At 35.7% G+C, this 23,567-nt stretch overlaps 1 protein-coding gene across 7 annotated transcripts in view; it reads right to left on the reverse strand.

The window, feature by feature from the left end:
- Positions 1 to 23,567, reverse strand: part of PUM2 (pumilio RNA binding family member 2) — a 95,831-nt gene that overhangs the window by 55,597 nt on the left and 16,667 nt on the right. For 5 of the 7 annotated variants that reach the window (XM_078056006.1, XM_036112902.2, XM_078056008.1 and 2 more), the window contains exons 2-7: positions 15,877 to 15,945; positions 8,512 to 8,620; positions 5,845 to 6,032; positions 5,123 to 5,292; positions 1,707 to 1,977; positions 1,377 to 1,470 (exon numbers count right to left, since the gene is read on the reverse strand). In XM_078056006.1, the coding sequence (XP_077912132.1) occupies positions 1,377 to 1,470; positions 1,707 to 1,977; positions 5,123 to 5,292; positions 5,845 to 6,032; positions 8,512 to 8,620; positions 15,877 to 15,927 (883 nt within the window). In that variant the 5' untranslated portion in view covers positions 15,928 to 15,945. Of the gene's footprint in view, positions 1 to 1,376; positions 1,471 to 1,706; positions 1,978 to 5,122; positions 5,293 to 5,844; positions 6,033 to 8,511; positions 8,621 to 13,854; positions 13,929 to 14,801; positions 14,927 to 15,876; positions 15,946 to 23,567 lie in introns of those variants that run through there. The other 2 variants (XM_078056007.1, XM_078056009.1) reach the window with 2 other exon arrangements.

The raw sequence follows: 23,567 nt of genomic DNA on the forward strand, positions 1-23,567 counted from the left end.
GATAAGCAAATTCTAAAGTTCATATTAAAAAAAGCAAATAAGAGGAGAAAATTTAAAACTTCAAAATGTCTCATACTAAAACATACCTTAGAGCCTTCAAGAAATAAAAAAGGGTTATACTAGTCTGTGAGTAGACAGGAATCGCTACATTTCTTTTCTTTTTTAAAATTTTATTTATTCATTTGGAAGAGAGAGAGAGAGTGTGCACACGCACACACATGCACGCACAAGCAGGGAGAGAGAGAACCCTAAGCCGACTCAGCGCTGAGTGTGGAGCCATACAAGGGGCTCAATCTCATGACCCTGACATCATGACCTGAGCCGAAATCAAGAGTCAGATGCTTAACCGACTAAACCACCCAGGTACCCCAGGAATCACTACATTTCTAATAAGAACGACTAAATATAAGGATAAAGGAAGCTGGTGGCAAAGAATGCATGCTGCTATTAGAAGCCATCTAGAAATGCGTGGTCACCTTTGATTAAAACCAAAAATAAAATCTGGGATGTAGGAGACCTTCTTGGATTGACACAGAACAATACTAAGGTAAGGGAAGAGAATCAACTTAGTACATCACCCCCTCCCAAGCCTGCTTCCATAGGTTATGATGCGGGGAATATTCATACCTTTTCAAACTAGTTAATAAATTAAGGTCAGCTAAAATCAGGCATAAAAATGGTTACATAAATCTACACATATGATAAAGTGATGTAACACATACATATACATTTACCAATTTCATATTCCTGATTTTGGTACTATACTGTAATTATGTAAGATGTAGCTATATAGGGAAAGTTGGGTGGGGAAACTCTCTGTACTCTCCTTGCAACTCCATGTGACTCTATAATTATTTCAAATTAAAAAGTTAAAAAGCAAACATAAAACCCCAACATGGATAACACGTACCAATGCTTTAGCAGTAACAAATGTGTAATTATAATAATTCACATTAAAGGCTAAAAGTCAAGGACCAAATAATGAAGAAGAAAATATTTTAAGGAATTTTCTTGGAAATCTGATTTTTTTAAGTAAACATTGTGACTGATAACAGATATAACATACATTTGAATTTCCAAATTTCCAAGTGTTTGACTCTCAACTTGACACAGAAAAAAACTTATGTGCCTCCAGCTTTCATCAAGTTATAGATTTTTATTTTGATTAAATATCCTTGATTAGGATACAATAATCAGAAACAGTTCTTCCCTAGTTAAATCTTTACTCTTGCCATGTAATTACTCTTTGATTTCAATGAGATGTTTTAAAACATAACGAAATAACACCATTCAGTAAAAGAAAAACGAAGCATTCTAATAAACACTAACCCAAGATTTTCTAAGTCTCATCAAAATGGTGACTTACAAAGACTCACCTATATGTGGCTGCTGGGCTGCAGCTAATGCGTACTGCTGCTGTTGAGCTGCAGTTAGCTGCTGAACTGTTAGTGCATTAGTCCTCTGAAAGAGCTATTAGAGAAAACATTTAATACAAAGATTAGTCTCAAAGCATTTCATTTCTATTTAAAAAGCTGTGAACAGTGTATTTAAACACTTAATCACTTTCTCAACTATAAAAACATTTTATTTATAAAACATTAAGTATTTAACAACACTCCTGTTATTCATGTCAATGCCTCATAGTACTTCAGGCTACACCAGTACATAGTTAAGAGGAGCTTCATTAAAGGAACTTCATGCTTTACCTGCTGCTGGGAATTGTAGTCAAAAAGGCCTACAGTAGCTCCTGAAGAGTCCATGGGTACCTGATTACCAGGATAGTCAAACTGTAAGGAATCCAGACCAACTTGTTCCATGGCATCCAGATTCTGAGTTTCAGGATTTGAAAATTCTTCAACAAGTGGTTTATTAGCTGTAGGATTAGGAAGAGGCCCCAATCCTTCTGGGGGATTAGTATTGGGGCCCAGGCGCTCAACTACTTCAGTTGGAGAAGCTTGACGACTTCCAGGAGTACGACTGTATAAAGAAAACAAAGACTTTATGAGTAAAAGTAGTAAGTCAGTCACAGTTGGAATGGAAAGTAGGAAAATCATGAAAAACAAAGGTGGTAAAATACAGAGGGCAAATCAGGCACCCCAGGTCACTAACCACTCCACTCCATCATTTTTTTCTGTCTAACTTCTTCTTAAGAACTGACATGGTTTTGTTTTTTTCATATTACTAACGATCATTCTCTCTAATTTGAAAGCATCAAGATTTAACTCAATTTTACAGATAAGAAAATTAGCCAATATCACAATTTAGGGCTTAGACTACCCGAAATTTTTCTCAAATCACAGAAAAAATGAATGGTGTATGAATAGCAGACTATCAAGTGACAAACATGGGAAGACTCAAAACCAAAACCCACCTACCATACTCCTGTCTTGTCTACCAGCACAGAATTTTGCCATATCGTGCTTAATAATGGTTCGGGGCGGGGCGGGGATTGGCCATAAAGGATGGCCTTCATGACTTCAGAGTGTAAAATGTGAGATACAATGGAAAACGACATGAACTAAGACGAAGGCTGACTCCGGACTGTCTTTAAATATGATTTTGAGCAAATCATTTCATCTTCCAGGCCTCAGTTTCTTAAATGAGACTGAAGATATAACCTTCTTGTGCTTATTGTTTCAAGTAAGGACAAAAAATGAAGTGTGAAAAGCCTTTATGACAGCTCTCCAAAAACCATCTTTATCACACAAAATTGTTTCAGTTAAAATCATCAAAAAGAAATGGAAATTTGTAACATATTTACCAAGAATTAAGTATGCCCATCAATAAAAAGTATATGTCATATAAAACATCAACTTCCTCTACTAACAAGCCTCCTTAATTTTTTCAAAAAATTTATTGAGCATCGACTCTTCTCTTTTTATCAACATCCTTCATGGTCTAAACCTTATTTTTACTTTATATCTAGACATAATCTATCCTCATTTACAGTGTCTTTTCTTCTACAAAAATATTTTACGCAAGATCTTTTCCCTCACAAGAAATAAGTTTGTTCTGAGGAACATGAGTTCACAGTATATGCAAACATAAGTACATTAAGTAAATGACAGTAACTATTTTACCTGGCTTTCAGTGCCAGTTGTTAACACCTATGTAACTCTGCACCCAAGTTCAAGAGCTTCACATCAAGATAAATTTGCAAACATGTACAGAGCATTTTACAAAGTAATTACTTAATAAAATTACTTAATCGTAAGAATCAGTTTCCACATATTTGGGTGAACTTATATTTTATTTAAAAATCAACCACTATCCTTGCAATATTTAGAAGAAATTTCTACTTCCTTTCCCCTTTAACCATACCTAATTTTTCATGTGAATATTCAAAGGTTTTTCATTCAGAATATATATGGAAAGAAAAAAAAACCTGAAAGGATCTTCTTTAAAATTAGCCTTTTAGGGGCGCCTGGGTGACTCAGTCGTTAAGCATCTGCCTTCAGCTCAGGTCATGATCCCAGGGTCCTGGGATCGAGCCCCGCATCGGGCTCCCTGCTCAGCGGGAAGCCTGCTTCTCCCTCTCCCACTCCCCTGCTTGTGTTCCCTCTCTCGCTGTGTCTCTGTCAAATAAATAAATAAAATCTTTTAAAAAATAAATAAAATTAGCCTTTTAAAATGAAGCCTGCTATAGTTCTTCCCTTCCTTTCAGTTCTACACTCCAGTGATTATATACTGATGCTGTATCAATTAATGTACATATTAGTAATATGTTAGCATAGTGACCATATGGCCACAGCTATTAGTCTGAAACATTTTTACACTATGAAGTATAATACTGTATCTAAAATATTTCATAAACAATTTAAAATGTATACCCCAAACTTAGTGGAATAAAATTAGAATGCTAAAAAATGTAAAAGTTCATAATATGAAGAAGCATAGCCTTTCATACAAACAACTCTAATACAGCAATAAGTAGAGAATATAATAGAAAAAAGGCACTGCGCTATTAAGTGGTGCTATTTTCTTGCTATAGTTAATGGTGTATTAACACTTCAATTATAAATGCATACTCTGAAGGGCTCATAATCAACTCATTTTTAAATACATGCCCTTGACTAAAACTCAGATTACGTAATTGCAGAAAAGTAAAATCAGGATAAGGTTCTAAAACAAATTGAAAAGCATTAAATTTATTTCTTATCAAAGAGGTTTACTGGTTTTGGATGCTTTTTTGCACTTAGAACAGATACAAATGGCACTGTTTTAAGAAGCATTTTACTCTGCTTTTGATAATTAAAGGCAATAAATGTAAAAGCATACCACCCATATATATAGTTATACTCAGTTAACTGAGATTTCATGGTTCACAAGATCTCAAAGAAACAGCTCATTTTCAGGTATAAGCCCCAAAACATCTGACTAATGAAGTATAAAGTATAGGAATTCAGGATGAAGAAACAAATCCCTAATATCTAGGTAAATGTACACTGCCTAATCTGAGATCAAAGCTAGAAGAAAATACTTATTTAATTACCATAAAGAGACAACTAAAAAGTTACAACTTAAAGAATTCTAAGCTTAAAGTTAACTTTTTGAAGTCTCTAATATGTTCCCTACTTCAGGAATAATTTCAGGAATATTAAGTATTACCATAAATTCATATATACTAAGAAGAAAGGTCACAGCTTCCAAGCTAATTATGTTTCCTCATTTCCAAGATTAAGAGTTAGATTTGGGGGGGATACAATACAGGGGTAGAAGGAAGAGGAAACTCCACAGAAAGGTGCTCAAGAGCAACCCCGAAAGGAGTTTGCCAAAAAAAACCAGATTAAACCTAAAATTCACTAAATATTAGCAGGGAGGAAAAAGTTAAAATTTAGACTACCATATTAGCAGAAAGGTAACAGCAACTTCTAACATTACTCCTTTAATGGAATGCACTGTTTTAGAGACTACTTTGAAGAATTATTTAAAAAAAAAAAAAATGGTTCACAATCAACTAATACTCCTTAGGAAAAAAATTAAATCTTCTTCTGGATTAACACAAGGTACAAAGGGAAATAAAATAAACCAAAATTGGAAAATGTCTAAATCAATCACATCAACTAGTAGTAATTATCCCTAAAGAGATATGCTTTTCTTCTTGAGAAAGTTAAAGTCTTACTTAAAATCTTTGCAATCGGCATCCATTCCATTTGGCAAACCTCTGCCATTTATTTTAGAATCATCATCATCTCCTTGTTTAAGATCTCTGTTTTGGTCCTCCTCAAATGGAGAAGCCTTGCCTTTTTGATCTCCTTTCTCAGGTCCATCTGTTTCAGCATCTCTAGTGCCCTGAGGAAAAAGAATCTGTTTGATTCTGAATATTTAATAGAACACAAAAAAAGGCACCATAAGGTGACCTAAAACTACGCTATAGTGCACATAAACAATAAAAGCATTGTACCTTATTTTAATTTTGTAATCAACTAATTTATCAAAGGCCAAAAAGTTGAGCACAAAACAGTGATTTATAACAGAAGGGCTAAGGCAACCTTAACTATAGCGGTGCTGGAAAAGCAGTAACACCACAGACGAAATTAAAATTCTACTTAATGCAGATGATTTTTAGTTACTTTCACATCAAACACTACCATGAATAAGAAATTGTAATCTTGCAAATTATGTTTCGTAATTAATATGGCTTGATTTTTGTAACATGGCTAAGGTTATATTCCCACTGGTTCTACTATTTCATGTATTTCAAGAAGTGGCCAAGAGAAGAAAACCAGAGCTCCAATAACTGCAAGACTTCCTTGAGCTCTGGAAGAGCCAAAAAAATAAATGGACTTAAAGATAACCAAATAACCATTAATTATTAAATATTTCTTTATTCAAAATACTTACAAAAGTTCCCTTCCTAAATCGAGAATCCAATTTATCAGCAGGAGAAGAACTTAATACATATTCTACCATGCTCACACCAAGGCCTCCACTTTCTGATCGCGGAGACAGTATTGCATTTACTTCACTGTTTCCATGAAAACCCTGTCCAGATCTTCTCTGTACCATAATAGGCTGGGACATTGAATGGTCTGTTTGGAAGGAAGAACACAATTACACATTTGTACTTTTAAACTAACCAAAATGTATTTATATAAATTAATAAAGTAAAAAAAAAAAAATCAGCATACTGTTTTATTTTGAATGTTATTATAATCTTAATAAAAAGCTTTCATACTGTTGAAACTCACTGGCCTGGGCACATTTCTTGGGAATACAGACAGAGCCATTTGGTTAACAAAAAAAAGTAAAAGCCGATATGAAGAACAGTCAAACCAGAAAGGTCAACGGAGACAGAAACATTAACCTGAAGGCTCTGCTACCTATAAGCATCTTGTTAAAATATTAAAGCTTTCTTCATGATTCATAATAATTCAAAATAGAAACCTAGAAGAATAAAAAGAACTCCTAAACTGGCAGAGGCACATCTCAAGCTCATAGTTATATACTGGGCAGATTCAGAACACATGGCTGTACCACTATAAACACAAACAAATACGTTTGGAAAAAATCAGTTAATATCACAGAATTTTCTACTCTTGGTGTAAAAACTGTCACCTAAAGATTATTTTTAAAAGTCCCTTCTAGGGGCGCCTGGGTAGCTCAGTTGTTAAGCGTCTGCCTTTGGCTCAGGTCATGATCCCAGGATCCTGGGATCCAGCCCCACATTGGGCCCCCTGATTGACGGGGAGCCTGCTTCTCCCTCTCTCTCTGCCTGCAGCTCCCCCCACTTGTGTGCACTCTCTGTCAAATAAATAAAATCTAAATAAATAAATAAATGTCCTTTCCTACCTTAAAAGTTTTCCATTTATTTTTAACAAAAAATTATTCATCTGGTGTGAATAACTTTTCTACACATTTTTATGACAAAAAGAAAAAAAGCAATATTTAAGATTAGAGAACAAATGGGATACAAATATAATAAAACATTTGAGGCAACATTCAAATATTGTTTTTTTAAGGCACCAATAAGCTACCTCTGGTTCATTCGTTATCACACAGGATACTCAATATTAGGTCCGGTCCTTAACAGGCTGAACCATCACGGTAGTACTCGGCCATCACTTCATTAACTCTTATGTTTTTAAATGACTACTACTTTTGTTAAAGCATGTTAAAAGATTTCATTGCAGTACCTTTATCCACAAGAGATTAGTCATTATATTTTTCATTCACTCATTCACCCATTCATTAACATAGTTCAAACAAATGTTGGTTTATGGTCTATTGTATGCTGGGCATTGTGCTATGTATGGGGAATCCAAGAACAAACAAGACAGTCCCTGCCCTAAGGCAATCATAACAGAGTAAAAGTGCATCAGTAAAAATGATCCAGGATACTATGGAAACAGAAAGAAGGAGCATTAATCCTTCCCAGTCTTAGAGTGAATCCCAAAGGAAGTGATAAGAAGGGTAAAGAGTTAAAGTGAGCAAAAAATACGTGAACGTGAGGGTGAGAAAGAGAACTTCAGTTAGAGGGGCGCCTGGGTGGCTCAGGTCATGATCCCAGGGTCCTGGGATCGAGCCCCGCATCAGGCTCCCTGCTCAGCGGGAAGCCTGCTTCTCCCTCTCCCACTCCCCCTGCTTGTGTTCCCTCTCTCGCTGTGTCTCTGTCAAACAAAATCCTTAAATTCAGTTAGAGAAACTAACTATATGATAAAGTCTCCTGCAGTCATGGAAAGACTCTTCTTTAGAACAATTCCTCTAGAACAAGGAATATCTTACTCGTATTTGTAACATACTTGGCATTCAATAAATGTTCTATAAACAAAATAACTTCTAATTTTTTCATTCATTTCTAATTTCCTCCTATCTCTGGGTAAAGACTAATATTCATCTTCAAAATTTTATCCATACAGCTAAAAAAAGTTAAGTTGCAAGAGGAAGTGGCACAAGAAATTAAAAATACAAACTTGACACTAAAAAGAAATACATAATGTTGCTTAAATATTTTATTGCTTGTACAAGTTGTCCTCCAAATATAACATACCAAAAATATTTCCCAACCATCCATCTTGAAAATAATCTCTCATTACCATGTTGTGCTCAAGATGTTTTGCTTCAGAATGTTTTAAAAAATATTTGGTTCTGGTAAATAAAGTAATTAAGCACTCAACCTTCAAAACAAAAATTGAAACATGTCTACTTTCGAGCACAAGTAATTTTATTTTAAAGATTTTATTTATTTTTGCGAGAGAGAGAAAAAGCACGGGGGGGCGGGGGGGTGCCAAAGGGAGAATAAAGAAACACCCGGGTAATTTACACTCAAAATTTAAAGTTAATTTGATTAATTATCATCCAGTAATATTTTACTGTGACAAAGACTTCTAATTATTAAGTAGACCATTAGATAAGGGTTAATTTACATTAAAAATGTACATTATAATGACTTACAAAATTTTCAACAAAGTCATCAGAAATTTGCTCCAAATACTGTCTGTCTGGGGGTAGGCAGGGTTTCAAAAAATTCAAGTTAACTCATAATTCTCACACATAACACCAATAACTTACGAGAAGTTCCCCATGCAGTCTCTCTCCATTCATCATCCCCAAGAAATATGCCTTTTTGTCCATCTTTTGTTGAATCATCAGGTTCCCAAAACTTTTTGGTAGGCAAAAGCTATTTGGGAGGGAAAAAAATATTAATTCAAGTTTCACTCTAATTGCAAATTTATTCTAATTCCATGTGGGTGAAAGAGAACTTACCACCAATATGTACAAGTGAGTTTTCAATACTAAGGAAAATTCAGAGATAACTATTTTCTATTTTTGTCTTGTTAATAATAAAATAACTCCCCACTTAATGTTTGGGTACTGGCTCCAGTAATTCTAACCCTGAACACTAGTCAAAGTCCACTTCTAACTTTTCTACATGTTTGAAATGGTTTTACCATCATGTGACTTTCTTTATAAATTTTTTCAAAAAATCTACTAAATTTCTTAATATAGGTAATAAAAACATCTATACAAAAGGTGAAAACCTCTCCTTTACTGCCCTTGGATCACCTCCTATCCCATAGCTTCCATGATAGAAAATACATCTTCACTTTTACTTCATAACTTCACGACTCTTCCTAGGTCTGGAATACTAGCAATCTATCAATTCCAAATCAGGAACCTGTGGATGGCGGAAGACACACAGAAAGGAACCTCAAATACTTCTGAAATAATCTAAAAGCCCCATGCTCTATCTACCATATATGTGACACACAGAGCACGTAAAAATTGTGTTGATACAATGATTCACTGATTATTCAAAATGTACATTTGGCTAATTCCTAATGATACTTTATCACTCATCCTAGCCTCTCCTCTCTACCTTCCTTGATACTCAGAGAAGATGGACTGGGGATATGTTTGTTTGAAAACAATAGATTGGTTTCCTGAGGCATGCATTTAGCATTTTAAATAAGCATTCCTCAGACCTCCTCCCTCTCAGCCCATAATTAGGTACCCAGTCTTTCAGTGGTCATAATTAAACCTGTATATACTTCTAACACTATACTTATCACACTAAATTACCTGTGTTTGCCTCCTTAGGGACATGGTAACCTTATTTTCAGAGAGCTCACAAACATACAAACTAAATGTAATAAAACAAACTCAGTAAAACCTGAATTGGATCTGAGAAATAAAACTGTGTGTTGGGTGTGAAAGTGTGAGTGGAAGGCGAGGAAGATAAAGTAAACCATGAACAAAGGCACAACCTAATAAATTGCATTGTGTGTACAACAAGGTATGAGATGATGAACAGATGAGGGAATGTCAAAGCTGATGCTGGGAAAGCTTTCTAGGTCAGATCCTCAGGAACCTTAACAAGTTAAAGAAAAACTGCACATTACTTTGAAGTAAAGGGAATCCACAGAGGTTGTTAAGAGTGATACTGTGTTTCAGAAAACAACTCAAGTTGTAAGCTATAAGAATAATGGATATTCTAGACTACAGACAAAGAAATCAGTTTAGCAGAACTACAACAGGGCCAAGATGGTAAGAACTGGAATAGGGTACTAACAGAAAGAATTGAAAAATAAAATGGTTTGAGAGATATTTAGGAGAGTCAGTAGGATATGATTACAAACGGGGAGGAGATTGATAAAATTTTAAAATTTGGGTAATAAGGTAAATGTAGTATTACTGACCAAACAAAAAACTAGAAGCAGCTTTGACGGCAGGGGGAAAAGTTCAATTTGGGCATGTTCCTAATCTACAGATTTTTTGCTAAACTATATATATTTAATTTTAAAGGAAACTAACTTCCGCTAGTTTAAAAAGAAAAGTTTCTCCATGTTAGGAACTGGGCTGGGCTGCAAATGATTTGTGCACAGACATTTTAAACAATAATCTGCTCTAATAAAGATCCCAGCCAAATGCAACCTCTGTTCCTTCGTTTTTTTTAAATCTCACTATAAAAGGTTCATGTACAAAATGTAAAGCTGATTAAAACACTGTGCTTGATATAAATAATTGAACATTCATTCATAGTAAAACCCAACTTAATCCTTCAAAATACCATTAAAAAATGGCTCCTGAGAAAATAAAAAGTTTTTACCCCACACATCATGAAAAAAGATTCAATATCAAAGTAATAGTAACAAATAAGGAATTGAGAATAAAATTTTAACAACTTAATAGAAGCAGTCATCATAGACACAGAAGTGGCTTAAAACTAATCTTCTAAGGTAGCAGAAATAATAGAAACTCTTTGAGGAAACCATTCCAAAGTCTTTGTGATAAAAGTTCTATGTAGTGTTTTAGTAGAGAAGCTCATATATCACTGCTTTAAAATACAAATTGTACAACTAGGGAAAAAAAGTCTATGTTAAGCACTTACGCAATGTGCCTACTTTCTGCCAAGCACTATACTATGAATATCTTTTCATTTTGCAAACATTTATAAATTATCATGCACAGGAAAACAATTTAGTAGTTAATAAAATTAACACTTCTACTGACAAAGACCTGTACATTCTAGAAACAACTTTTTGTGACAGTTTAGACACTGATTCCAAATACTTTCAGAAACTACTAGTTTGTGACCAAGAATAAATTAAATTAAAATGAACTAAATATAGGGGAAGGCAATAATTCAGGACAGAACAGAAACAAACAAACAAAAAAGATTTAGGCAGTACACTGGTTGTAACAGCAGCAGAGATTTGCCCCTGGAGACTCTTTTACTGTAGTAGAAATGGGGAAGAATATTACAGAAAACAAGGGCTAACAGATCTTAAAGATCTGTAAAATATATGATCCACTACCACTTCATATTAGTTCCGTAATTCACAAAAGCTTTAAACCAAGGTCAACAATTCAGTATTTGTCAACCTGCACCTTTGTCCTTCCAACTGAGAAATGACTGGGTGAACATACAAATTCATCCCCCAATTGTCCACCATTTTATTAGTTCTTTCTTTCAAGAAGCTAATTTATGGCTTTCCCTCTCCATCATCAAAGAAATCAGTCAACAACCTAGCATACTGCCTCAAAAATACATAATAAATTCCTACTAGAATTTAGAGGTACACCTGATTTAATACAAATTATTACATAAAATCACATAACCAACCAAATTAACATAATCCCAAGAATCAAAAGAATCTGAAAAGCTTTATGTCTACAATACAGTGTTTTAAATTAAGGTGTTCATAAAACATCCAAACTTGGGACACTTTTGAGGAAGGGGGTGCTATTAATAATTATGCCATGACAAGAGATATGTATCTGGACTGTCTGGGCAAATTAGGATGTAAGATGACTATCTATGGAAGTTCAGAAAAGAGAGGCATAGATGCTAATAACTAAATGTGTAGAGAACAAAAAACACAAGGTAATTCCCTATAACCCCAGATTAGTGCTTTTCCAGACTTTAATCTCTTCTGTTAAGAAAAGAGATCAACACTTCTTTATTTTTTCAAATCATACAACTTCCTCAAATCTTCTCCATTCCTAATATCCTTTAACAGAAAACATTAGATGTCATCACTTCCAATAGGAAGCAGTATTGTAAACAGTCAAGGCATTCATGAGTTTATACCATTCCATCACTACCATACATGATCTTAGGCCAGTTAACCATTCTGAGCTTCAGTTTCCTCATCTGTAAGGATAATAAAGCAACTGTCATAGAGTTTCTATGAGGCTAGAATGAAATAGCTTAGGTAAACGGCCTAGAACAGTACCTAGCACACTGCAGACACATAAATATTAGATATCTTTACTACAAAAAATAGGCATCTTCTAATATTATAAAACATAAGTAACATACTGACCAGCAACATTTAACTGGCTAAGAACTATGACATTATTCATTATAAAAATCTTGTCTATAGCTATTTGCCTTCTTTTTCAAGTCCATTTGAGTATTGTAGGAGAATCATGAAACAAAGAACAGATGCCTAATACAGTCCCATTCTGCATAAGGAAACAGAACCAAGGTTACACATATGGCTAGTAAATGGCTGCATTAGGATTTGAACCCATCAATCTCTGTAATTTTAACGTTCATTCTCTTTACACCTAACTACCATAGAAGATGGTTCTTTTCAATCACAGTCTAATTCATCAGTACTTCTGAAAATTCCTAGTATTAGAATACCACTAGATATAATAAACTTTAATGATATTATCATGATATTCTGCCTATGTAATGTGGGTATTCATTACTGTGAATAAACTTTAAGGTAGAATTGTTAAGACAAAGATTTATGTAGACAAAACTATGATCTATCTTCAAGTAGCTGGTTTCCATTCTAGTTATCCCTAACAGATCAGATCAGAGCTAGAACATCTGCGATATGTGTAATTCATACAAAAGGTTATTCTTATTACTGTCTCCAAAGAAGTCAGTCTTACTTGAGGTCATAGCACTAGTGATAGATCAGAGAAAACAGAAGTCTCCTTACTCCCCTATCCAGTATTCCACTTCACCACACCACCTGGGATCTCAGCACATAATTTTCTTTAAATATTATTGTGTAAGAAACGAGGGGGCATTATTTATCATACTAAGCTATGAATACTCCCCCCAAAAGACACATTAATTCAGTGACTTAAAGTTAAATTCTGGGTTTCCTAAAGAATTTCAGGCAGGGGCCTCTTTCCCCCTATTTAAAAAATAAACAGGAACATACAGTGTGTGTATAAAACAACAGGTATGTGCCTCTGCAGTGTAGGTTTATTTTTTAAGATGTTATTTATTTATTTGACAGAGAGAGAGAGCACAAATAGGGGGAGCAGCAGGCCAAGGGAGAGGGAGAAGCAGGCTCCCCGCCGAGCAGGGAACCCGATCCCAGGCTCCTGGGATCATGACCTGAGCCTAAGGCAGACACAACGACTGAGCCACCCAGGTGCCCCTGCAGTGTAGTTTTAAAACACTATACTAATGAAACTGAGTCCAACCTCCTATGAATGAGCTTTGCTCTTTTTAAGCGATATGATGTAATACAAATCAGGAAGTCTTTTGACAAAAACATGCTATGGAAAAATATGGAAAGAATGAGTTTATGAATGGATGAATACAGAACTGTTCCCATTTCTGGATGACCAAATAGAAAAGACTGCCCTTCTGATGATGGGTCAGCACAGAATACCATGATCTACAAAACCCAGTACATTTGAAAACTGTCCTGTATGTAATGCAGTGCTTTCTACATTAGAGATCTATAACAACTTAAGACATAAGAGAACTTTATTTTTGAAGAAAAAGTCAAGAATAGGGCAATCCATTAAAAAAGGATGTCACATTAAAAAAATAAACAAGCAATTTTAGAAAACGGAAGAGCCAGAAACTCAGGGCTACTTTTAATTTATTAAAATGAATGGATTCTGGGATAAAACAAAAACAAAACACCTCACCTGTCAGGAAAGGAGGAGAAGACTGGTGAGAGAGAGACAGGCAAAGAAGGAAATCCCAGAAGGTTCCCTGCTGCCTGTGAGATGAGGAAAGATAGAAAGGCTTGTGGGAGAGAGAACCCAGAGACAGAAACCTGAGTAGGTTTCTTATCTATCTCCTAGAGGTAACAGAATTAGTTGGTAAACTGTTAAGAAAAAATACTTAATTAGTGAGTAACAGCTTATTTAAAAATACATTTCTACTGAATGAAGGTCACAGAAGCACTGACCTACTGCTATCTGCCCAAAAAAGCAGGCAGTCTATACCCTAGCCACTTGTACTCTGCATATCTGAAATTTCCATTAAGAAAGCCTAGATTTAAGTTTAGATCAACATACTATTCCAACCCAGTTTGTCTCTTTTCCAAAAACATCAAGTGTACTTCCTCCACCCTCAAGTAACTAACCAAACTCTTCCAACTATTTCTGATCGTGACATTTTTTTAACTGCAAAGATGTCTTTGCATTTATCAACCACTATTTGGAAATGGAGGGGGAAAATAAGCCAATTGGTAAATATATGTACAATGTAGATCTACGAAGCAAAGTGCTGGGGGGGGTCTAAGAGAATTAAGTTAATGGTGTGACTTTACTTGCTCTTAAAAATCAAATTTGTCAGAGACTAGGCTGAAACACTGTTCAAACCTGCTTTCAAGATAGGTTATTCCGCTTTTTAAGGACTAAGTAGCAGTGAACAAAACAAAAGCCCTTTTCAACTGCTTCTTTTTATTTGCCCATAGTGTAAATAATGCCTAAGCAGCCACTGTACTACAGTGAAGCTCTATAGTTTTTTGTTGTTGTTTGACTAAAAAATTATTCCCTCTTTCAAATCTTTCTTAGGGACTAGAATTTTACCTTATGCACTAGACTAACAAGTTTACTTTGGCAACACTTTAAGCACCTTAACTCACCCTTAAATCAGTCCTCTGAAAATGACAAACTCTTTGGAAAACGCTGTTCTGGAGAAGGGAAGGGTTAGCTAGCTGCAGGGTGCCCTCTTGTGGCCCAGAGGAGTGACTGGACTCTTTTTCTGCATCTGAAGAGCACACAGCATTGGATGGAGTGAGTCTCATGAAGGTCTCTAATCTACCAAAGTAAAATAATCTCCAGGAGCAAGCAGTTAATTACACATCTTATGTCTGTTCACTGTTATGTTCTATTAGCAAAGTCCACACTATGTTAGTACTATAGAACATGACAAAATAAAGATGTGACCACAAGGGTTTTTATAAGCAATTAAAGTTTTCTAAATATTCTTTAGGTATATGGAAAACAGCATTTTGATGCCTTAAATTATGTTATGGTGCAGTTAAATGGGATACCCCAATGAAAATCATATATTAACAGGACTGATAAAATCTATTAAAAAATTCAGAGTGCTCACTGTGTGTCAGTCATTCAAAGCTAACAATCTACAGAGGAGACTAATATAAAACAAACTGTAACAAAGTAATATAATAAAAATATGTATAAAGATCTATGAGAAGTCAGAAGAGGAAGTAATTAATTCTACTACAGATAGCAATGGGACAATAGTAAGACTCTCATTTCTCAGTACAGTCTTGTATAGGATTAGAAGTTAATTAAGCAAACAGTAAACAAGGAGAGGTTTTTGGAAGAGAGAATAGTGAACAATTAAGTGTGGCTAAAGCAAACATCATACATATATAAAACAGCAGGACAAGGATAAAGAAAGGCTCTTCAGAGCAAAGTAATTGTGGTTCATTACCAAAATATAAAACATTAATTTCTAAACCAAGTCGATCAAATCAACTAGACACAATCTCACTAAAAATTACTGCTAGGGGTTAAAAAAAAAGCTGAAATCACCACAATACAGAATTGTATAATCCAAGATTTAAAAAACCCACATCATGTGGAAGACATAACCACTATTTTCAAGAATATTTATGGTTAAAAAAATGAGTCTCAATGGCTCAAATAATCAAAGTGAGGTATACATTCTTAGTATTCATAAATACTTACCTCTCCCATTCCCCGAGATTCTAATGCAAGAGCTTGAAAATCATGATTCATTTCATCCACAGATCAAACCTGTTGAATAACAAAAACAAAAATCAGTAAAATTTAAACAGACTGCATCAAATATTTTTATATTATATTGCTATTACTGCTATTAGCATGAGCTGAGATGGGCAAAAATCGATTTCTCTATGAAGACAGATTTTCCTAAATAGAGCACGTAATAGCAATCTACGTTAAAATGAAAATTAAAACCCTGGGGTCAAAGGTTCTTGGGCTATTATGTGTGCCAAGAGAAACCCCTACTAGTTGAGCAAAATAGATGGAAAGTAAAGAATAAAGGAAGCAAGCTCAAATACTAAAATATAGTCTGTTTTCTTTGTTATAGCTCCAATTACAAAATTACTGTTTTACTTCAACATTTTTCAAAACTTCTCAGCATTTCCTTATTTGTAGATCTTATACCAATGATAAAAAGTCGGGCGCCTGGGTGGCTCAGTTGGTTAAGCGACTGCCTTCGGCTCAGGTCATGATCCTGGAGTCCCTGGATCGAGTCCCGCATCGGGCTCCCTGCTCGGCAGGGAGCCTGCTTCTCCCTCTGACCCTCCCCCATCTCATGTGCTCTCTCTGTCTCAAATAAATAAATAAAATCTTAAAAAAAAAAAAAAAAAAAGTCACTGAAAATATTTAAGTGGTGATCCAGTTCAACCTCAAAGAAACATAAAAATTAATCAGCTGTGAGAGCAATATTGAAATTTCCTTAAGAATAGCTCCTTTCCCTTCTTCAACTAAAACTAAAGTGTATTTTATCTTTCTATTTCTAACTGTTTAAATAGTTTATCATTCACTTGACAATGTGTTCTTAAGTCAGAGGCCCTTTGCCTTCTAATGTTAAGTACTGCTGAAAAAAAAAATCACTCAACACTCAACACTGAAGCTACTACAAATTTAGCCTTCCTGCTTCGGGGCCTTACAATATAACCCTATCATTTCCCCCTTTAAAACTCTCTTTAAAACTCCATAGCATGTGACATTACAAAGCACTCCTCCCTTCCTATAATACTGTTCTTTGTTGCTACTTTGTCTCTTAAAATTCTTTTCTACTTTCCTGTGTCTCTCTGCTTTTTCTCAGGCTTCTTCACAGACTTCAATTTGTCTCTTCAACTCCATTGTAAATGTTAGAGTTCCTTAGTACTCTATTCATGGTAGTCTCCTCTCTACCCTTTATCCTATGTAATCTCATCCACTCTCATTGCTTTCAAAACCATATATATGCTTAGGACACTGGCTCTTACATTTCTATTTATGAGCCAAATTTCTCTCCTCTTAAAAATTTCCAATTATCTCCTTCCCATTCCCTGGGCAAAATTCCAACTTTACTCTTCTTTCTTCCCCACTTATAACTTCATTCTTTCCTTTCTTACATCAATATCCAGTCACTAATATCAACCTCCTACCTCACTTAACATCTAACCATTTTCCATCTGTCTGGTTGTTGTGTGATTTTTTGTTTTGTTTGGGGGGGGGGCAGAGGGGGAGAGAGAGAATCTGAAGCAGATTCCACGCCGGGTGTGCAGCCCGGCACAAGGCTTGATCTCACCACCCTGAGATCATGACCTGAGCCAAAATCAAGAGTTGGATGCTTAACCGACTGTGCCATCCAGGTGCCCCACCAGCTGTCTGGTTGTTTAGACTACCATCATCTCTTACCTAAAATATTGCGATCCTCTCCTATCTTCCCATTATACAATCTAATCTTCAAAGTGTAATCAGTCATCTTCCTGAATTGTACTTTGTTCATATAACTCCTATATTTTAATCCTTGACTCCTATCTTACAAGGGGATAGAACTGGATTCAAATTATAGTTCTGGCAGCTTACTAGTTCTGTAACTCTGGACAAGTAATCTAAACTTGTTTTTTCTCAATTTTTGGGGTAGGGGAGGGTAAGGGGAGGGTAACAGCAGCTGCCACATGGCTTATTGGAAAAGCTGAATTAGATAATAGAACACTTAAATTGGTGCTGGGTACATAAGTATTCAGAACTTAGCTTTAAATTAAAGTGTTGCCTGGGGCGCCTGGGTGGCTCAGTTGGTTAAGCGACTGCCTTCGGCTCAGGTCATGATCCTGGAGTCCCAGGATCTAGTCCCGCACCGGGCTCCCTGCTCGGCAGGGAGTCTGCTTCTCCCTCTGACCCTCCTCCCTCTCATGCTCTCTGTCTCTCATTCTCTCTCAAATAAATAAATTAAATCTTTAAAAATAAAAAAATAAAGTGGTGCCTGACTGGCTCAGTCCATAGAGCATGCAACGCCTGATCTCAGGGTTGTAAGTTCCAGCCCCACGTTAGGTGTAGACCTTACTTAAAAATAAAATCTTTAAAAAAAGTTAGCTATTAAAAAAAAGCTCTTTAGGGGCACCTGGCTGGCTCAGATGGTTAAGCGTCTGCCTTCAGCTCAGGTCATGATCTCCAGGTCCTGGGATCAAGCCCCACATCGGGCTCCCTGCTCAGCGGGGAGTCTGCTTCTCCCTCTCCCTGCTGCTCATGCTCTCTCTCGCTCACTCTCTGTATCTGTCTCAAATGAATAAATAAATTATTAAAAAAAAAGGGCTCTTCAATCTTTTCATCAAATGATACTTGAACAATGATATCCATATGCAAAAAATGAACCTTAACTTACATCTTAATGTAAAAATTAACTAATGGATCATACACCTAAATTTAACACCTAATAAGACTTCTAGAAAAAACAGAAAAGCTGTGAGACCTAGAGTCTGGTAATGATTTTTAAGATCAACATCAAAAGCAGAGTCAATAAAAGAAAAACTGAGGTCCAAAAAATTTGACTTCATCAATAAAAAACACACCGTATGAAGGACACTGATAATAATGAAAAGACCACAGACCAGGAGAAAATATTTGGAAATCACATATCCCAATACAGGACTTGTATCCAGAATATATTAAAACCCTTAAAAAAATAATAACCCAATTTAAAAATGGGCAAAAGATCTGAACAGATACTACATCAAAAAAGATATATGGATGGCAAATAAGCTATTATCTTGTTAGAAAAGCTGGATTCATTAACAGTTCTCACAAAGTGAACATTTCATTTATTCAGTAAGCTTTTTTTTTTTTTTTTAAGATTTTATTTATTTATTTGAGAGAGAGAGAATGAGAGACAGAGAGCATGAGAGGGAGGAGGGTCAGAGGGAGATGCGGGACTCGATCCTGGGACTCCAGGATCATGACCTGAGCCGAAGGCAGTTGCTTAACCAACTGAGCCACCCAGGCGCCCCTTTACTCAGTAAGCTTTTACTGGATTATCTGCAATGTGTTAGATTTTGTAGAGAAAAAAACAAGTTAAAATATGGTCACTGTTCTTAAAGAGTTTAAATGAATTGCATAGGTTTCCTGGTAACTGAAGGTGTAGTCCTTTAACCTAAACCCTCCTGCAGATAAGTATAAACTCTGGACAAATATTAAACAATTTGAAGGTGATGGGAAACAACAACAACAAAAACAAACTGGAAGATAGTCTACACTTAAAAGAAAGAACTGGCATAGAGTGAGTTTTTCAATGGCTTTTTTGCCTGAGGACAGGCCTGGGTTTGGAGGTGGGGTGCCAAAATTCCTATAGAGAATCCACTCTTAAAGGCCTGAAGAACCAAAGACAGACTTTGGGGCAACCAGAGATGCTGGAAACTGAGGAAGGAAGTCTCAGAAAGGAAAACAACCTGTAAAGACAACATGTAAAGACAAATATATAAATACATATAAAGCTTTATTACAAACATGCTTGCAGTAGTATTGCTTGCAGATTACTGAAATTCTGAAATTATAAACCACATAACTGTCCTACAATAGTTAAGTGACACAACACATTTATAAAATGGAATTATCACGTAACTATTAAAAATACTTGAGTTTGCAATTAAGAAAATGCTTACTAATGTTAAGAAAGATTGAAAGTAGGAGTGGCTGGGTAGCTCAGTCAGTTAAGCATCTGACTGCGGCTCATGTCATGATCTGGGGGTCCTGGGATGGAGCCCTGCGTGCCCTGTGCTGGGACTCCCCGAGAGTCTGCTTCTCCATCGTCCTCTGTCCCTCCCCCCACTCACTCTGGCTGGCGTGCTCTCTCTCAAATAAGTAAATCTTTAAAAAAAACAAAAAGACTGGGGCACCTGGGTGGCTCAGTAGGTTAAGCGTCTGTCTTTGGCTCAGGTCATGATCCCGGGGTCCTGGGATCGAGCCCCACACTGGGCTCCTTGCTCAGTGAGGAGCCTGCTCTCCCTCTGCCTGCCACTCCCCCTGCTTGTGCTCTCTCAAATAAACAAAATCTTTAAAAAATAAAAATAGGGCGCCTGGGTGGCTCAGTCGTTAAGTGTCTGCCTTCGGCTCAGGTCATGATCCCAGGGTCCTGGGATCGAGTCCCACATCGGGCTCCCTGCTCGGCAGGAAGCCTGCTTCTCCCTCTCCCACTCCCCCTGCTTGTGTTCCCTCTCTCGCTGTGTCTCTCTCTGTCAAATAAATAAATAAAATCTTAAAAAAATAAATAAAAATAAAAATAAAAAATAAACAGAAACACTGAAAGGAAATAACCCAAAATTCATATAGTCCTTAAGTGATCAGAGTACATCATTTTTTTAATCTATTTATCTGTATTTTATTACTTTTCTACAATGTATCTGTATGGTCCATGAATGAAACGAGAGGTTTCTTGTTTTGTTTTTTTTTAATTTTATTTATTTATTAGAGAAAGAAAGCACTGGAAAGGGAGAACGACAGGCAGAGGGAGAAGCAGGCTCCCCGCTGAGCAAGGAGCCGGATGCAGGACCTGATCCCAGGACTCTGGGATCATGACCTGAGCCAAAGGCAGACACTCAACTGACTGAGCCAGCCAGGCTTCCCAGGAGGGAGACTTTTATTAAGAAAAATGAAAAGAGCGGAGTAGAAGACAAGAAATTTTCTCAAGAGTGAAAAAGGACTGGATCTTTACTGAAGCCTTTCTTTCCTTACTTCCAGGTTTTCATCTGTGGTCCAAATAAATGAGGTTATGCATAAGTTAAAGAACCTCCAGATAAATGTGACAAGTCTCTAGGAGCCATTCTTACTTTTGTGGTGAATCACGCCCCAGGGCAGGGGTCAACAAACTTTTTTCAGTAAAGAGCCAGACAGTAAACATTTTAGGTTTGGCAGGTCATATGATCTCTGTTCTCAATGACACCTCTGTAGCACAAAAGCAGCCATATGATATCGAAATAAATGAGCATGAATGTGTCCCAATAAAACTTTATTTATGAATAGTGAAATCTTAATTTCATGTATTTTTTTATGTGTTACAAAATAGTATTCTTTTTCCACCCAACCATTTAAAAATCTAAAAACCAATTCTAAAAAAAGTGGGCCAAAAAAACCACAGGTTGTGGGCCAGATCTGGACTGTAGGCCATAGTTTGCTGACCTCTGCTCTAGTGGATTCACCTTGTTCTACAAAAAAAATCAAAAGCAGATAATCCACTCTCAAATATGAGCAAGCCAAAAGTTAAGCATTAGGGCTTTGCTTCCAACTTTTTCATCTACACTATCCCCAGGCATATGTCTTCTTATAATGAAAGTTACATTTAAATGGAGGCGATTGAGTAGGTTATGAGGAAAAGACTTTAAAGAAAACAAAATTTGAGAAGACTCAAACTCAGTTTTGCAGGTTAGGGTATTACCATTTATTTCAATCTTGAAAAGACTGGAGGATAAAGTGGGCAAAACAGGATAGAAAGTAAACACTAACACTCAGGCCAATAATCTCCAATGTTAGTAATAATAAAGCTGAGGGGGCAGGAGTCACACATATACCATTAAGTGGGACTCTCAAAATTTTGGGAAAATGCCAATTTTCTATGTCCTACGCAGTTACAAATCTTGGTATCATTTGGTGGCAAGGGAAAAGAATTTGGACATGAATTTAAATTTAACAACTTTATCCAGAATGGTTAGATCTTAGGAAGAAAGAACACTTTTTTCTTCTAACAAGCAACAGAGTATACAGCATCCAGGTACAGAATACTGAACTGACTATGTTAATCTGAAGAAAATGTATCCAAGAGTTATGGGACACAGTATCACTTGGGGTGTAGTCTGTCTTCAAATTTTTTTTGTTTGCATCATTAAGCCGTGAAACTCCCCCAATATTATTTCTTTAATAAACAATTGGAATTGGCTCATATAGAAGATACATAATAGAAACTTTTCTATGGCCAAGACTCTGTAATCTTAAGTCTGAATTTAAAAGTTAGTTTTTGAGGTTGATTCTTTGTTTCAAAAAAAAAAAAAAGAACAGTGTCTCATTAAATTATAAAATTTAACAGCCAACTTTTTGTAGGCGACATTACTGCTAATTACATGAGAAAAACAGATAAAGCACCTCGAATAACAAAACTTGGTTAAGTTCTAAGTTTTCATATTTACTAACATATAATTCAAAAGGTTTACAAGTAAGTTTGTGTAAAGAACCAAGAATATGCATTAATAAGTACATTTATATCATTAAGAGTAATTTTTCTCAGACATCATCTGATCCAATTCCTCACCATATGTCTACTATAAAAAGGTGGGGGGAAAACCACTTAGAGCTACAATAAATGGTATTAAAGCACTTTCTACTACCAAAGGACACTAATCACATTTTCACAGTATTTAAGATCATAGCAGAAATTGAGCTCTGGGGTCAAAGGGGCTTCTAGGAACTGTGTCTCAGCTATCTATAAATACTCAATATATATTGAATGAAAAAGATTTTTTATGCTATGAAATGCAAATTCAGATCAAGAAATCAAGTATCAGTAATTGCTTATAAATGCCTTCATATGTATTAATACACAATGCTCATTCTAATGGAGATGTGAACAAGGCTCTTCCTCAGACTTTCTGTAACAATGAAGACATTTATCAACATAAAATGTCTGATAGCAACTTCCCGTTGGCACTACTTTTCCATATTAGTTCTATAATACCTGAAAGCTACTGCTATCTTGTGCATCAATTACAAAAACAACAAAATTACATGAAAACTTAATTAAATATAAGCCAATACAAAGAGTAACTTAAGAGGCTTATGAAATATTCTTGGTAATCATCCATCTTGGATAGTTTTTAATGAACATAATCATTGAGCAGTAGTGGTATCCAATGCAAACAGAAGCTAAAGTCCTTAAGAATATCTTCATTTCTTCAGCATATTAAAGCACTTTAGCAAATTCGCCAACAAATTTGTTTAGTAATACCTTTTCTTATCCACAACAAAAGTAAACCTATCCAGGCTTACGTATTTGTAGCAGACCACTAGCCTTCAAAGATTTTACATTGCAAGTTTCTACTAATCACCATCAACACCTAGTAATTTACTTTTTCTGGAGGCATGAATTGAATCATACACTTTTCTTGTGTGTGTGTGTGTGTGTGTGTGTGTACGTTTTACTAAGTGTAACTTTAAACATTTTGAGGCTTTAAGAAATGTTTTAAATTTAAATTCTAGTTAACATGCAGTGCAATACTGGTTTCAAGGAATAGAATTCAGTGATTCATCACTTACATATAACACCCAATGCTTATCATAACAAGTGCCCCCCTTAATACCCATCCCCTATCTAGCCCATCCCCCACCCACCTCCCTCCATCAACCCTCAGTCTGTTCTCTAT

Source organism: Halichoerus grypus, chromosome 10 (assembly GCF_964656455.1).
Source record: "Halichoerus grypus chromosome 10, mHalGry1.hap1.1, whole genome shotgun sequence".
In the NCBI taxonomy this organism is placed as follows: domain Eukaryota; kingdom Metazoa; phylum Chordata; class Mammalia; order Carnivora; family Phocidae; genus Halichoerus; species Halichoerus grypus.